Here is a 16,000-nt window from a genome sequence, read left to right as displayed (position 1 = left end):
AACCAAGGAATTGGCCCCCATAGTTGGCCAATTTCTTAGGATGTTCAGGGCATCTGAGCAGTCATCCTTTTCTGAAGAGTCAGTCTGTATCTACTTAAATTTGTTAAACGCATTCTGAGTTTAAAAATGAAACAATTTCCCCCCTGAATAAACAGAGAAATGAAGAGTAAGTTTACTTTCAAGTGTTGCTGGGACGTTCAGACTTGTCCCTGGTAAGGGGACCCGTGTGCTGCTGTGTTCAGGCCCGCCACCGCTTAGTCTACGCCCGACAGTGACCAAGCTCCAGCGCGGCCGATGGAGCTCTCCCGCAGACACCCCGCGCGGGGAGGCAGAATTCCCATTTACTTTCATGACCTCTGATTTCAGAGCAGAAATTGCACATTATTTACTACTGGATGGCTTTCCTGAAATTTAATGAGGACTAAGTACAAACATGACAGATGTCGTTATTGTAGTTTTATCCTGCACGGTCACGGGCTTCTTGGGCTCTCACTGTAAGCTTCTCACTCAATTCTGCTAGGAAGCTCATTATCATCAGACCTTCAGTCATTTCAGGAGGAGGTACTGAGGATTTCTTCTAGTTCATGCTTGCAACCCAAATTTGCACAAAAAAGAACTGTGGCATGAAATAAAAGGAAAACATAAAAGACACCGAAAAATCACTTGCCTCTCCTGGCCTCACCTTCTGACCCAAGACCCTGCCCCGTCAAGCCTGAGAGGCTGTTCTGAATTTCCACCAACAAGAGAGAGATGGGGAAGGCACAGGAGTACGGGGCTGCTGGTGGGCGGCCTCTGGGAGAGATGCAGCTTCTCACCAGCACCCTGTCCTCACTGAGTCCTAACTTTAGCCTGAAATAGCTCCGATGTCTGGAAGCTGGAACCCATAAAATGGGGGAGAGTCGGGCACCCCCCCAACACTGAACTCCCGTCTCTGAGACGTGAAAAGAATTGCTTTATTGCTCATTCTGGCCCTGTCACGTGGTTCATCCCAGGGAAGGAGCCCAGCGGGAAGAAGGCAGCTCTTTCCCTTCTACAGACCATCACCATGAACCTTGTGTAGGGAGCAAGTCCAGGCAGCTACAAAGCCCACCCTCACCGGATGAGACATGCGTAAATCAGTGGGGCTTTGGCTTGGTGTTTTGAATTTAGAACTGATGGAAAAATACCAAACTCAACAAGTGTGTTTATTGAGAAAGACTCACTGAACGGCTCCAGTTAGGCCTCTGAACACAGACGGAGCCAACGTTTGAGGTCTACTCTGCTGGAGGGAAAGGAGTGACTCCTTAAAAATAACCCCAGAAACAAAGGCCTGAGCTCGGACGGGTGCAGACAAGATGCTTCCCTCTGAATCCCTTTCGCACCGCAAGTGTGTTACACTGTGCCCTCGCTGTGTGGTTGTGAGGTGTCAGGAAATGGGGCTGACCCACGGCACCCTGGAGTCATAATAATAAGGTTTATGCAGCAGATGCACTGAAATAGGTGGAACCATCACGATGGCAGCGGTTTACTATCAGCGGTTCTGCTTGCGATCAGACAGTGAACTGTCTCGTCCAAGGTCACCGCTGAGGACAGCAGGGGCTGTTGTTCGCCCAGGGCGCTCTCACGAATCCAGAGATGACCCAGGCCCGCCCGGCCACCTCCCCCCTCCCCCATAGCCTCACAGCGCCGGAGCCCCCAGGACGTGCTGCGTCCTTCACTCCCGTATTTGACTGAAGCCAATGTGAGAACTTAGTGAGATGTCCTGATGCTCCCCGAAGACCAGCATCAAGAACCATGGCTTAAGGGGGACACAGCCCCACCTGCTCCTGTCGCTCTGCTGCGGGCCAGGTGCGCCCACCGCGCGCCCTGAGAACCCCTGGCAGGTTCCTCCCACCAGCTACTGACCTACACTCACCCCCATCTTCCAGCCCCTCTTCTTTCCCCTCGGGCGGTTGCCGACTCTCCCCCGCGGCCCCTCCCCCGGTGCAGGGCAGGAAGCTGCTAGGGAACGGCAGGCTGTGGCCGTGGGGAGCTCTCTGGAGGCTGGGAACACCTGCCGGCCAGAGGGTCTCAGGACAGAGACGCTCCCCCGTCCTCCATCACACCTGCTGCCCAGAGAGGCGCCGCTGCACCCCCTCCCTCGAAGGGAAGACCCCGCCCGCTGGAAAGACCGGAGGAGACCAACCATCAGTGTCCGACCTGCTTCCACGTCATCCATCACTTCAACATGTGCCAGGTTTGGGTCTGGTTTTTCCTGTTTCCCCCGAACAGGGAACAAGTGGGCCTAGGAACCCTTTACACAACCAGCTACGAATTTCCCCAGAGTCACGGGTTCCAGCAGTAACTGGTCAGGGCGCTGTTGCTGGGCCCCTGGGGGGACCAGGCTCAGCACCCCAGCACCACGTTCCCTTTGCCCGGGACTCAGCCCCGCCTGGGGACCAAGCCATCAGGAGTGGGCAGGGGGGCAGAGCACCAGCCCTGGTCCCTGGTGGAGGCTAGTTACCTGGCAGAGGTTAGTTAGCTGGTGGAGGAGGCTGGTTACCCGGTGGAGACGACTGGCCATCAGCTATTGAGCCAGTGCCCGGCTGGCCCGCTCCCGCCCCCCGCCCCTGGGAGCCTTGGTGGGTGGCGGGCGGTACTCACGATGGGGCTGGCGTTGATGTAGTCAGAGCTTCTGTGGCTGTTCTCTGATTTCAGCCGGATCCGGGAGTGGTCGTCTGCAAGCCCCAAAGCAGAGCGTTAACCCGTGCAGGGCGTCATCCAGGGCCACCGCTGCCCCCTGCCCCCAGGTCCTGCTGAAGGCCGTCAACGCACCTCCTCCCTCCCTCCCTCCCCCACCGAGGGTCCTTCAGCCCACGAAGTGGAGCGTAAGGGTGTGCAGGGAACCTCCTGTTTTTCTCGTGTCAAGTTCCAATGCCAAGGCTGGGTGCTCCTCAGCAGTAGCTCATGTAGTGTTTGCCTTTAAATAACACGTATTTGGTAACACAGAGAAAATAAACATCAACATGGATATTAAGCTATTAGACCATCATTCAATACATACAATTTTGTCGTCTAGAGAAGGTGAAATACTCGAGATTACGAGAATGTAGCTTTACAAGGAGAAAAGAGCAAAAGAAAATGCAGCGGAAGAGGGCGCGGGGAGTAGTGTTCACGTGGGGACTCACCGACACAGAAACGTGCCTAAAACGGGCAAAATAATTGGACGAGTGTTGAAACCAGACGCTTCAGTGGGCATTAAGGACATGTGATCGGTCACAGCTTCATGTGTTTGCTACGTGAATCACCCCTAACTCTGGTTCTGGAGTAACCGCCCTTCTGCGGTCAGTGACAGCTCTCTGCCTGTTTTCAGGAACCTTCACGGCCAGCAGGGCACCCCCGAGAGTCCCCGTTTCTCCCACCTTCCTCCCCTTCCTCCGCAAGGTGCAAACTTGAAAACGGGAAGCGCCGAGCTCCATCATCTTGTGCGGCAGTGAAGGCCTTCCGGCGGCCCCCATACCGCCTGCTTCTGCGGAGAAAACAGGCAGCCCGGCTGCAGCCCTGGAGCTCAGGGCTTCCACGGTGGTAAGTGTGTTACCCCAAGTCCAGAGTCCCGGCATTTCAGCCGCGTCTCCCCACCTCCTGCTCCCAACCCTGGGAGCAGCTCGGCAGTGGGGTCAGGAGAGCACGGGGGCTTTGCTGTGGTTTGTGTTTCTTTTCTTCCTCTGGGAGATTTTACTTATTTACTTATTTTTTGTTTTAAACAGTTCTGGGGCTTGGGAAACTTGGTGAGGCCTAAACTGATTGAACTTGGAAGGTATCGTCCACTGGAGACTGGACACCATCCTATCCGTCTTACTGAGGTATTAACGTTGGCTTTTTCCTGGTAGAGACAAGACAGGTAAGAAACATCTAGAGACGGGGAAGGGGTTCACGCCTGACGTGTTTACCTGAGCACAGGTGACACGGACCAGACGCTGTGGAATGTTCTGAAGGTGTTTACAATGGCAGCTGCCAAAGCCCCCCGCTAAGGTGTGACCAACGGTTCAAAAGTCCCCTGGACTCAATGGCTTCGGGGTCCTGCACAGATTTATTCTTGAGAGACTGAAAATTGGCTGTGGCAGGAAGTTGAAATAAAACCCACGAGAAAAGTCGGTCAACTCTGACATTCCAAAGCGCTACAAACAATCAACCCCAAAATGAAGTTCAAGAGGCCCAGTTTCTCAGCGTGTGTGCGTGGGGGGTGCGTCCAGACACATCAAAGCCAGAGATGGGGCGAGCCGCTCGGAAGCCGGGCCCTTCTCTGAATGGGGACCGTGCCTTCTGTCCACACACAAGCTTGGATACACAGAGCAGGGCTTCTAGCTGATTCCAAAGGGTTCCCGAGGGTCTCCCAGGAGCCCCCCTCACTGCAAATATTCTCCACAAGCCCACTTCAGGCATTGCTAATAGCAGCAATTGGGCTGCTCCCAGTGTCTGAGAACCCATTACCCAGGGCAGGGCTGCTGGCCATCGCGACGGAGGGGACCAGGGAGCAGGGCCCGGAGCTTCAGAGGGCGCCGATCACACCCAGAGCAGAGTGGCCCCCTGGTCGTACTGAATAGGCCCAGGATTGGGGGGCTGCCGGGTCCCTCTCATCTCCATGGGGCCCTGCAAGCAACCAGGCTCAGTAAACAAGTGCCAGCTGGATTTTCTAGTCGGAAAATCAAGAAAACGTGTCCTCAGTTTGGGAGTCTCGGTGAGCTTGACCCCCGATGGTTAATGGGATAAACTGTTTTGAGCAGGGATGGAGCCTAAGCTTGCTGTGAAGACAGCTCACAGCATCCTGCATCCCTGCGGGTACCGGTCCAGCCACCTTCATCCCCGCAGGGCACGCTTTCCAAGATGCCACTGAGGCTGGGACAAGGGCTTTCAAAGCTCAGAGTTCTACCTTCCCATCACACATTTGATATTGCAGCAATGTGTTGATTTAAAAATTAACAGTGAATTTTTTTTTTTTTTTTTTTAGTGTGGGACCATCTTGAACCTCCCTCTGAAACACCGGGGGCCATCCCAGAAGGGCCAGAGTCCGGCGGAGGGTAGGCTGATGTAGCAGGGACGGTCCAGTGGACACTTCACTCGGCTGGGCAAGTCTCAACTATTTCGTGGTTCACTGTTCCTGTTCTGAGGGTGGCTGCTTGGATTCTTTGTGATGTACAGGGCAGACAAGGCTTCCTGGCAGGATTACTGATTCACTCAAGGTCAACAAGTGGCGTGGAGGTGAAGCCAGGGCTGGGCTCCTGAGCAAATAACCCCCTCTCTCTCCTCTGTGGATCGGCTGAATACTGTTCCTTTGTCTTCCCCGTTATAAACACACACCACAGAGCAAGAATTTTTACAACTGCAGCGCTTACATTTTAATTAAGAGCTGGGTGTGTCCTTCAAGATCTTGTTCTGAGACTTCACTCAGAAGCCAGGAAACAAGGAAATTCAGGTAGTGTCTTCCCGCTGCACCTGGCTCTATAACTGAGTTATTTTCCTCTCATAAGATCCACAGTAGTACATTTTATCAAGGAGGGAAGGAGAAAAACACCTATTAAGAAGGAACTTGCTGAATTAACCCTCTGTGCCTGTTCCTTTTCTGAACCTGTGAAGAATTTATTGTGTACTGTTCCCGTGTTTAAGAACAGTGCTTCGAATTTCTGTAGCATTCTACCTGTCCTAATGTTTCACATGTATTATCCTCCTTCTTCCTGGAACACTGTGCTATAGACAGAATAGAGTCCATTTTCCCATTTAGGTTGAAGAAACTAAGGCTCTAAAACATCAAGTAATCGACTTGGCAAAGACCACAGAGCTAAGGGTCCAGGCTTGACCCAGCCTGGCCACCTGCTAGCCTGGTGATATTTGGGTAAATGATTCAATATCTTAAAGTGTCAGATTTGTCATCCAAAATGTAGGATAACGATATCTAACTCACAGGCTTGTTGTGATAAATGGCTTCTATAAAGTGCTCACGTAAGGCCTGGCAGAGAGCAAGGGATTTAGGAACAAGTTCAAGATTACAGATGGACACACACCTGACAAAAAGTCAGCTGAACTGGCAAAACTCATTGTGAGGTATAGGATGAGTTGTCAGTAAATACAGGATGATTTTCATAAATGCCAACAGAAGGAGTAAGGTCTAGAATTGCTTCTTGATTATGACTAAGGCAAAGGAGCCTTGGAGAGAGGGAGATTTTGGAGGACACTGCGGCTTAACCATTCAGGCTTCCTTCTAGCCCGTGCCCACGTTCCACCAGAACCCACCCAAGGAGAGTGTGTGGAGGCCTCCCCCGCCTGTGACATCATCTCCTAACATGGCTCTTTAAGGAGAGCGTTTCTTTAGGCTCCCTGATCGTGTCCCTCACACTGTCTGAGTGTACTGGTACGCATATGAGTCAACAGTCTTCACTCCCCTAATAGACGAAGTCATTGATACTGCTGGTGGTAACACGAGTTAGGCATCTGTAGAAGCCGTGAGTTGACACTGGCACTTGCCATGGGGATTTCTTCATCCGAGTGGTCTGTCAATATTCCCCTGGGGCCCTGCAGCTGTCTCAATTTTCTGTTAAGATTGAGATGAAACCATTACACCGGCTGATGGCATCTTCTCTACTCGGAGGGTATGGCTGGTGCAAACATGCGGTGCGTCTGTGACGGGCCAGCACTCTGCCTGGGGGGCTCTGAGCCTTTCATGGAGACCCCACACACCGGGCTGTGCTCACAAACGGCACCAGCGGCACCACTTCCTTCCCGAATTTCCTGGGTCCCCTGACGGGTTAGCAAACCGCAAACATCACCTGAACTTCTCCACCAGCTGTTAACGCCAGCCTCCCGTTCCCAGCCGGTCACGCCTGGAAACATCTTCATTGACTTAGCCTTGTCACAGCTGAGGCAGAGCCATAAATGTTTGTATTATGTCTGTTTCAGGACTCTGAGAAGCTCAGTGTACGACACGTTTCTCCACAGCCCCGGGAACCGGAGGATGACGGCGTGAGCGCGAAGCACTCTTGCTCTGAGGCGGTGAGTCCTCCTTGGAGGTCGGCTCACACTTCTTCCCACCAGCGCCCCTTCCTCAGGAAGCCCGTGAGCAAGGGCTCTGCTCTCGTGAAGAAGCCCACACCTCAAACCACAGGATCATCAAACGTTTAAGGAGGAAAGCAGACACTCCCGCTCTGCGTCTCCTTGGCTCAGTGGCGGGCAGAGCGGGGCGTCTGGGGCCCAGGGTCAGCACACCTGCCAGCACCCACGGCCGCAAGAAGGCAGGCTGGTTCCGTCCCCACCCCGGAAGCTGCCCCGCGGTGACGGCCCACAGCCAGAGGCTCACGGCTGGCTTCCCGGCTCCAAACTCGCCCGAAGCAGGTCCCGGAGGCACACGCGTGGCCTGAAACGTGGTCTGAAGACCTCATCTCGTGTCTCATTTCTTAGTTTCACCAGCTTCTCTGTGGATCTCTCAAAAGGCAATCCCAAATAGGATGGCCGCCCAGCTCGGCGGGTGCGTGACCATATGGGTGGGTGACAGGGGCTGCAGCACAGCAGGAGCCCCTGTTCTAACCTTGCTGCTCAGCGTCTGCAAGGAAAAGGTCCCTCTGGGCTCGGCCTCTGTGCCGAGCAGGAACCGGCTCCAAAGGTTTCAGGTAGTGGCCTGGCACTGCCCTGCCAACCACTGAGCCGTCCAGGGGCGCCTGGTGTCGAAGGTTGAATTGTGTCCCCCGCAAGAAAAGATGTGTGGGTGCACTAGCCCCCAGGACCTCGGGCTGTGGCCTTATTTGGAGATGGGTCTGTACAGAGGGGATGGGGTGACAACACGGTCATATGGGTGGGCCTAAGCCTGTGCCGGGCGTCCTTATAAAAGGGGTAGTTTGGAATCAGACACAAGCAGAGGAAGGATGACGTGTAGACAGGAAGGCCGAGGAGAGGGCCCGGGACAGACACCCCCTCGAAGCCCTGAGGGGCCAGCCTTGTCATATCCCCCTTGTCTTGGACCCCGGCCTCCAGGTGGTGAGGACACAGCTCTGTGGCCTGGACGCTCCCGCCCCTGGAGCTGAGGCTCTGTCTGGGCCTGGCTTTCTCACGACGCCCTGTCTGCCCTTTTCACGTGTCTAACGTCTTCCAGTTCCCCACGTCTTCAATGAGGAGGCTGACCGAGATGACCAGAAAGTTCCTACCAGCTAAAAAAGTTAGCTTTCTATGAGAGAATTAGCCAGTAGGCATGAGGTGGCCCCTCATGAACCTGGGAGAGGGAGGGGAAGGAGGGGGAGGGGGAGGGGAAGGAGGGGGAGGGGGAGGGGAAGGAGGGGAGGGGGAGGGGAAGGAGGGGGAGGGAAAGGAGGGGGAGGGGAAGGAGGGGGAGGGGAAGGAGGGGGAGGGGGAGGGGAAGGAGGGGGAGGGGGAGGGGAAGGAGGGGGAGGGGAAGGAGGGGGAGGAGGAAGGGAGAGGAGGGGGAGGGTAGCTCTGCAGAGAGGTCCCAGCAGCCCCGGTGACTGCGTGGGAAGAGGCTCCGGGACCCAGCCCTGGGCCATGGTGGGCACGGCGGTGACACCAGGGCACCGTCCTCGTGCCTGGAGGGCAGGAGGGCGTGCAGCACAGTGTGCAAATGTTTGCTGGCAGCACTCGTGTTGCACACACACAAGAACAACTCTGCATAATAAGAGCACAGACACCAACCAAGCAAAACCGCGCCATCTGCACCGTTCTACCCAGAGACCATCAATCAACGGACCTCAGTCACGCACCTTCTCTGAGCGAGAGGACCTGCATCCCCACTCCCACCCCCGCCCCCCGCTGAGCTGAGGCGGGCCGGACACAGACGGCGAAGGGCGCGGCCTCGGAGGGCCCCTGTCGGGGGCAGCTCACACATGTTGAAACAAAGTGACAGAAGTCTGTGTTCTACTGAGCACAATGTTGTCACCAGAAAGCAACCCCGTCCCCATCTGTGCTGACCAAGGGCGGTCGGGCGGGGACACAGGTGCCACCTTCAGCTGACAGCCACAGCACCTGGCGGGGACCCAGGCCAGTACTGCTACACGTCTAAACTGAACTCTAATAAGGACAGAATTGCTCAGCTGATGGTAACCTTGAGAGAACAGTGGCCAAACCATCTTAAAGTTTTGAGTGGCCAAGAAAGAGAATGCTAGGCATTTAACACATAACCAGATGAGGGAATGTTGTTCCAGAGACTCCAAAAGGGCGCTGAGCCAAAGAGATGGGAAACCCTAAACGTCAGAGTTCTGATGACACAGTGGTAAATATCCTGAGTAAGAAAACGAGAAACAGACATCCAAAGAAGCCAGGGTGGCCCGCAATGTAAAAGATCACATACGAAAGGCGGAAGCGCGCACGTAAACCAGGATCGTCAGAAAGGCTGACGTCCCGAGTGGGATGGCGCAGAATACACAGGGGATAACAGGAGAGTCTGTGCACCTTTGTTTAAACCGAATGAAGCCTCTGTCTGGTGTAGATGACATCATTTTGGTAGATAACAAACAGAAAATCTATTCAATTACAGTTCCGTCGTGGCCATCTCTATCGGAGGATACCTTTTCAAACCAGCAAGGACAGAGAGGAGATAGTTAGGGGGTCGACGGATGCTGGGGGACGATGTTCACGGGCAGGTTCTGGTCTCCGGTCCCGTGACCAGAACCGGTTCTGCGAGTCCTCTGGGTGCAGCCGCAGCGGGTGCTGGCCACGTCCACGGCGTGTCCTGGGGACGCACAGTCTGGCCACGGCTGGTTTTGACCTCATTGCGTCCCTGGGCCTCTGGGTCTCGGGTGCGTGACCAGAAGGGGGGAAAAAGCGGGTCTGGGAACCAGGCCGTCAGCGTCCCAAGGACCAGCCAGCCTCCTGACTGGAGAGCTTGTGAAAGTTTCCAGGGAGGGTGGACGCCAGGAGAAGAGGAGCTTGTTAGGGTCAAGTCACGTCGGAAAACCAAGGGGGTTGTTCTAAAGTTACAAAGGCTAGAGAGATGCGAAGTCCAAAAGGCAGTTATGCACCTTGATTGCATCCTAGTTGACAAACTGCTGTAGGTGACAGAACTGGAATATTTGGGCGCATTGGAAGATGGATTGGAATTAGCTGCTAACAGGGGATGACTGATTTTCTCAGTTACAACAATGGGGTCGTAGCTACGCAGGAGAAGGTCTTTACTTTTAGGAGACACAGGCTAACGTATTTAGATGTCACGATGCCTAAACCCCACTTTGAAATGGTTCAGCCAGTAAAGAAGTAAAGCACACACACTGATAACACAAAAAAAGGCAAAATACGGAGCGGCAGCTGTGTGGAGTCTGGCTGGTGGGAATATAGGCGATCATCAAATTGTCATTTCAACCCGAGGATTTTAAAACTTTTGCAATAAAAAGTGTGTGGGGGGGAATTACAGCAAGCCGGCGACACTGCTTCTTTGCCAATTGCCCCTGGACTGGCCAGCAAGGAATCCCCGGGGTCAGGAGGGCGGGGGGCAAGCCACGTTGCCCCCCGACGCCCCGGCTCACCTCTGGCTCCAGGCTCTCGGGTGACGGTGTAAACGGGACATTGCACACCTGGCCTTTTGCACGGTCTACTGTGCAGGGATCTCCTGGGCTGCACGGGAGGGCGGCAGGCAAAGAGGGGCTCACAGAGCAGCCACTGGAACGTTCCTTCCTGGATCCGAGTCAGCCTGAGGGGGGCCTTGGTAGGCAGCGCCCTGTATTCATCCTGCTGAATGTGGCTCTGCCTATGACTCGAAGGCAGGTAACACATGTTTATAAAATGTGCGGATGGCAAAAGGCTGAGGGTGACCGTGGTGACCAGGAGTCAAACTCCCCTTGACTTTGAACAAGGATTCGTTTATCGGCGGTGAATGCCGAGTTCAATTCCGTATAAGGATGGGCGGCTCGGGGCTGTGCCTTGTGATGTGTGCATTGCAGGATGAAGGGAAACTGGAAACGTCCGGGTCAAGGAGGAAACACAGCCCGTCGCGGCCCTTCTGAAGGCTGTGATCGGCCTCTGGGCGCAGAAACCAGGGCGGGTCCAGAAGAGGGGCCCAGCCCCGGCTCCCGCCTCTGCGAGCAGCATCAGGATGGGACGGTGAGAAGCACAGACACCAGGTGACAGGAGGTTGGGTGTCTTACACATCCAGCGGCCCAGCTTCAAGGAGAGGAGTGAAGAGAGGGCAGGAGCTGAACCTGAGTGGTGAACTGTGCAGACAGTGGCGCGGCCCCCAGCCCGCAAGCAGCCCCTCTGCCCTGGGAGGCTCCGGCAGGGCGCCCACAGCCCAGGGCCCCGTCTCCAGAGGCTCCGCACGTGCACAGCCCCACGGGAAGGCCCGGGCGCTTCTGAAACGCGGCCTCTGCCTCCTCCCCGTGTCCCTTAAAAGCTCTTCAGTCTCAGGCGGCCCAGCTTCTGCTGTGATGTAGCAAAGGAAAAGCCTTCACAGAATTTGCTGGGGTAGTTTCTTGTCGCCACCAACACACCTACAGCCTTCCCAAATCCAGAGGCAGTAACTCAGCTGGTTCTGAGGCCGAAAAAAGGGAGTGACAAAAAGACAGTCAAGTCAGCAACTTATCTGGACACTTGACTTTCTCGGGCAGCCGTTTTTTTGTGAGGGGAAGAAGATCCTGCTTGCTTGTCGGATCAAGGAGAATTTCCCACGACTGATGGCTAGAGGCTAAGCAGGTCAGTCAGATGTGACCAAACCAGACTACTCACTGCGGGGATTCTGCTGGGAGTTGGGAAAAAAACGGAAACCAAAGGTTTGTTTGGAAATAGATTGTTTTCTGTGTGTTTCAAGGGAAGCGATGCTTTGTCAAGTACCGTGGGCCTTGGATGTATTTTAGACGTTCCTTCTGTGGAAGTTCGAAATCCGTGGTCATGTTCCCGACTCAAAAAGTCTCAGGTGAGGCCACAAAAGCAGAAGGGGGGTGGCGTCCCGTCAGCACCGAGCACCCGGGCTCGAACTCCAGCGCCCTCATCTGTCCGACAGGGGGGAGAGGCAGGAGGGTTGGGGGGCAGGCCCGGGGCGCTCGGGGGCCGCACTCGATGTGCGCAGCCTGGCCACTGACCTTTCTGTCACACGTGGCCGAAGCCTGGTGCCCCCAGGAGATGTGGCTTCCGGGAAGAGCCGGGCCAGAGTCGCTCTGACCCTCACCCGGCCCGTCTGCCCGGCAAGGCTGGGGGCCGAGCTGCGAGCTGGTCAGCAGCAACGCCCTAGAAGGCTGAACTGCGAGAAACGGCGTCACAGATCCTTCTGTCCATCTTCACGTACCTGTGTCTTCGGCCTTACATTCCCTCTGGTTTCATCTCTAAGTATTCCCGTGTCTCTGTGTCTCTCTCTTGTTATTGTAACTCAGAATCACAAACATTTTTTTGTTTAAGATAGCACACCAAAACAGCATCATATGCCTGTTTTTAATTTGAAAAACAGATGAGCGGAACATTGCATAATTCTTTTTAAAAATGCAAAAAAAAATAGAATTTAAAAATTAAATTCTTTAAACTTCTGAGCTATATAATTAGACCTAGCACAGGGCCAGCCAACATCTCATGAATGCTAGTTGCCTTCTCCTTTGAAAGACAATTCACGTGTAGCTAGAATCTCCAGGCTGTCAGGGATGGGAAAGTCGCTAGCCCGGCCGCTTTTGAATTTCCCACCAAACTGCCAACTGGGACGTCTTCCAGCCTCAGCTGGAACGGCCCTCGTGTTGGGGGAGGTGGGGGGAGAGACGCTTCGGGGGCAGCAGACGAGCAAAGACGTGCAGGGGGTGGGAGGAGGGGAGCCTGCACGCTGCCGGGCTGGGCGGGGTCCAGGTGGGTGGCCCGGGGGGACGCCGCCCAGGGGGCCAGGCAATCGCTCCCCTCTCCCGGGTGGAGGATGGACGTGAGGAGAAGCGGGGCAGGAGCAGAGCTGGTTCAAGGAGGGAAGTAGAGGCGGGAAGGCGGGGTCCAGCCAGGGGTAGGGGGGAGCAGAGCGGGCCGGTACCGTCAGATCCAGAAATGAGGGGCCTCGCTGGAGGTGACAGGAGAGGACACGGCAAAAGGAGCAAATGCAGAGAGAGGTGGCCCCGGGGTTTCCATCCCGAGCCCTGAGTGAGGCTGAGTGACACGTGGGTGCTGCAGGGAGCACGTCGGACGCACGACGCTGTCCCGGGCTGGGGTGTCGACATCGGCTTCAGGGAGCGGGGCGTGCGGAGGCCACCCTGTCAACCCCCTACGCTCCACCGCGGACCGTCTCTGTGCCAATAAGGAGTGAACAGCCAGAAAATACGAAGCAGGTTTCAGGAAGAGGCGGCGGTTCTCCCTGGTGGAGTTTGGCGAGACCAACAAGAGTTTCAGTGATGCCATCGCCAGAGGGTCCTGCCTGGGAAGGGACGCCGGTGGAGATCTGATGACAGGATTTCCTCTAACAGTTAAGGAGGCAGGAGTGTGGAAGACAAAGGCGGGGCCGCACTTGCTGGGACTGGACCTGCACGTCTGGGGAAGCTCCATCTTCTCACTTGTCTCTGCAGGGTACTGGCCCCTACTTCCTGCAGGACCCCGGACAGGCGAGAAGCTAGGTCAGGCTCTGGGACGGCCGCGCCGGTCAAGATCAGCGGCCTCTCTCTAACGCCCAGCGCCAGAGTCCAGCCAAGAAGGCGCTTCCTCTTCAGAGCCCTGGCTCCGGCCCACGTATGGCAGGCCCGAGGCTCTGGTCCAAGGGCTCCAGGGTCCTGGTCCCCGCGGGGCTGAAGCACCACCCCGAAGGCTGAAGACAGGACGCCCTACGTGCCCGAGGTCCTGGCCTGTGGACCCGTCGCTGACTCGGCACCGACGGAGCGCGGCGGCCGGCCGGGCTGCAGGGCGCGTGGACGGGAATGTGCCGTGGTTGGCTCTGTGGAAGGGCTGCTTTGAACTTGGGTATCTACCCTACAGGGCCTGCCACCCGAGGAAGCCTACAGGCCTGGGAGCACGCGGGACCCAGGCTGACGGTCCGTCTGCCCCCAACACCTCATTATTTAGGGCGTAGTTGGAACACCCCTGCACCCCCTAACCTGGATCCTCTCTGAGGACAGTGGCCAAGCTTGGTTGACTGGATGACCCAGTGTCTGTCAGCAGCTCTTGGCACAAGGAGGTGCTTAATAAATATGTGTCAGTTACTGGCTTTTCTTCTAAATAGAAAACTTATAAATCGCAACAGCTCCTGTTTTTAGAGCTCTTTAGGGAAAAGGCCCTCAGACGTCACGGAACTAGTCTGAACTCTGACTAACAGTTAGAAAAGACTTACACCCAGAAGCAGCGTGTTAAGGTTTTACAAAGGTGTGTGATCCCCAGGCTAGGGTCTAAAGCGGCACAGGAGCGTATCTTTGCTCTCGCTGTCCTGTGAGCCGGCGTGGAGTCGCTGCCACTTACTACGAGACAGGACATCTGCTGCTGCGTCTCCCAGGCCGGGGGGGCGGCGCGATGGGAGCCCGGCCGCCCCTTTGGGTGGTGCTAGGCTGGTCCCCCACTGGCTCCACAGGGCTGGGACGGGGCTTGTGACCCCGGGCGTGCTTCCCTGCGAGGGGGCTGGTCTTGCCTGTGAGACCCAGTGTGGCTTTGCTGAGCCCTCGAAAACGTCAGCCCACAAAGTTCCTCCTGTCATGTGTGAGGTCTGCATGCATCTCTCCCGTCTTCCGTTACCAAGACAGTCAGCATTTACGTCAGACACTTTGGTCACAGACACTCCCCAGGTCCCCTCCCCCTGCAGGGGGATGTGTAGTAACCACAGCCCAGACCGGCCTGGAACCTGCTAGGACACAGGAGGCTGGTGTCTCTAGTTAAGTGACAGGAGGAGAGGAGCTGCAGGTGGGTGGGAAGACACAGACTTGGCCCGCCCCTCCCTTTAGTCCTCCGTGGGCCTCCGCACCTGTAGGTCACTTGTCACCTCACACAGTGTGAGACTGCAGGGCTGGTACCTTCCTGTGTCCCCATCTCCTGGCAGTGACTCCTGGCGATGTCGGTGACACACTGTCGGGTTGAAGGCTGCTGGGGCACCTGTGTCTGCTCATGCTGTGCCCACAGCCTGCCCGGCCCACGTGACTGCCTGTCAACTCCTCACGGCCCTAAGTGCTCAAGGACGACGGCGTGAGCCCAAGTACGGGCGAGGATGAGACCCCGAGGGCTCAGAAGCAAGCCTCAGATCCCAGAGCAACAGCCGGGGCTCGCGGCATCTGTAAGTCCCACCCATGGCTCCAGGACTCGGCCGCGAGGCCAAAAGGAAGAAACGGTTCTGTGTTCCGAGGCTGCTGTCGGGGGCCGGCTCAAAGAGTGGTGGTCTCCCTGCCCTTTACGTGAGACGAATGGATGGACCCAGACACCATCATACTAAGTGAAGTAACTCAAACAGAGAAAGACAAATGCCGTATGATATCACTTACATGTGGAATCTAAAATATGACCCAGGGCTTCCCTGGTGGCGCAGTGGTTAAGAATCCACCTGCCAATGCAGGCGACACGGGTTCGAGCCCTGGTCCGGGAAGATCCCACATGCCACAGAGCAGCTAAGCCCGCGCGCCACAACTACTGAGCCTGCGCTCTAGAACCCGCGAGCCACAACTACTGAAGCCCATGCGCCTAGAGCCCGTGCTCCGCAACAAGAGAAGCCACCACAATGAGAAGCCTGTGCCCCACAACAAAGAGTGGCCCCCACTCACTGCAACTAGAGAAAGCCTGCGTGCAGCAGCAAAGACCCAATGCAACCAAAAATTAAATAAATGAATAAATAAATAAATTAAAAAATAAAATAAAATAAAATATAACCCAAATGAACTTATTTACAAAACAGAAACAGACCCACAGACATAGAAAACACACTTAAGGTTACCAGAGGGGAAGGTGGGGGGGATAAATTAGGAGCATGGGATTGACATGTACACACTGCCATGTATAAAACAGATCACCAACAAGGACCTGTTGTATAGCACAGGGAACCCTACCCAGTATTTTGCAATAACCTATAAGGGAAAAGAATCTGAAAAAGAATATCTATCTATCTATCTATCTATCTATCTATCTATCTATCATCTAT

General features: G+C 55.4%; 1 protein-coding gene across 1 annotated transcript in view; it reads right to left on the bottom strand.

Annotated features, from left to right (window-relative positions):
* PTPRN2 (protein tyrosine phosphatase receptor type N2) overlaps positions 1–16,000 on the bottom strand; it is a 710,720-nt gene that overhangs the window by 42,981 nt on the left and 651,739 nt on the right. Inside the window, exon 16 of the mRNA XM_057550450.1 lies at positions 2,623–2,696. Coding sequence (XP_057406433.1) covers positions 2,623–2,696 — 74 coding nt within the window. The remainder of the gene's footprint in view (positions 1–2,622; positions 2,697–16,000) is intronic.

The sequence above is a fragment of the Balaenoptera acutorostrata genome, chromosome 7 (genome assembly GCF_949987535.1).
Source record: "Balaenoptera acutorostrata chromosome 7, mBalAcu1.1, whole genome shotgun sequence".
In the NCBI taxonomy this organism is placed as follows: Eukaryota; Metazoa; Chordata; class Mammalia; order Artiodactyla; family Balaenopteridae; genus Balaenoptera; species Balaenoptera acutorostrata.
This window is presented reverse-complemented; position numbering and strand designations above follow the sequence as displayed.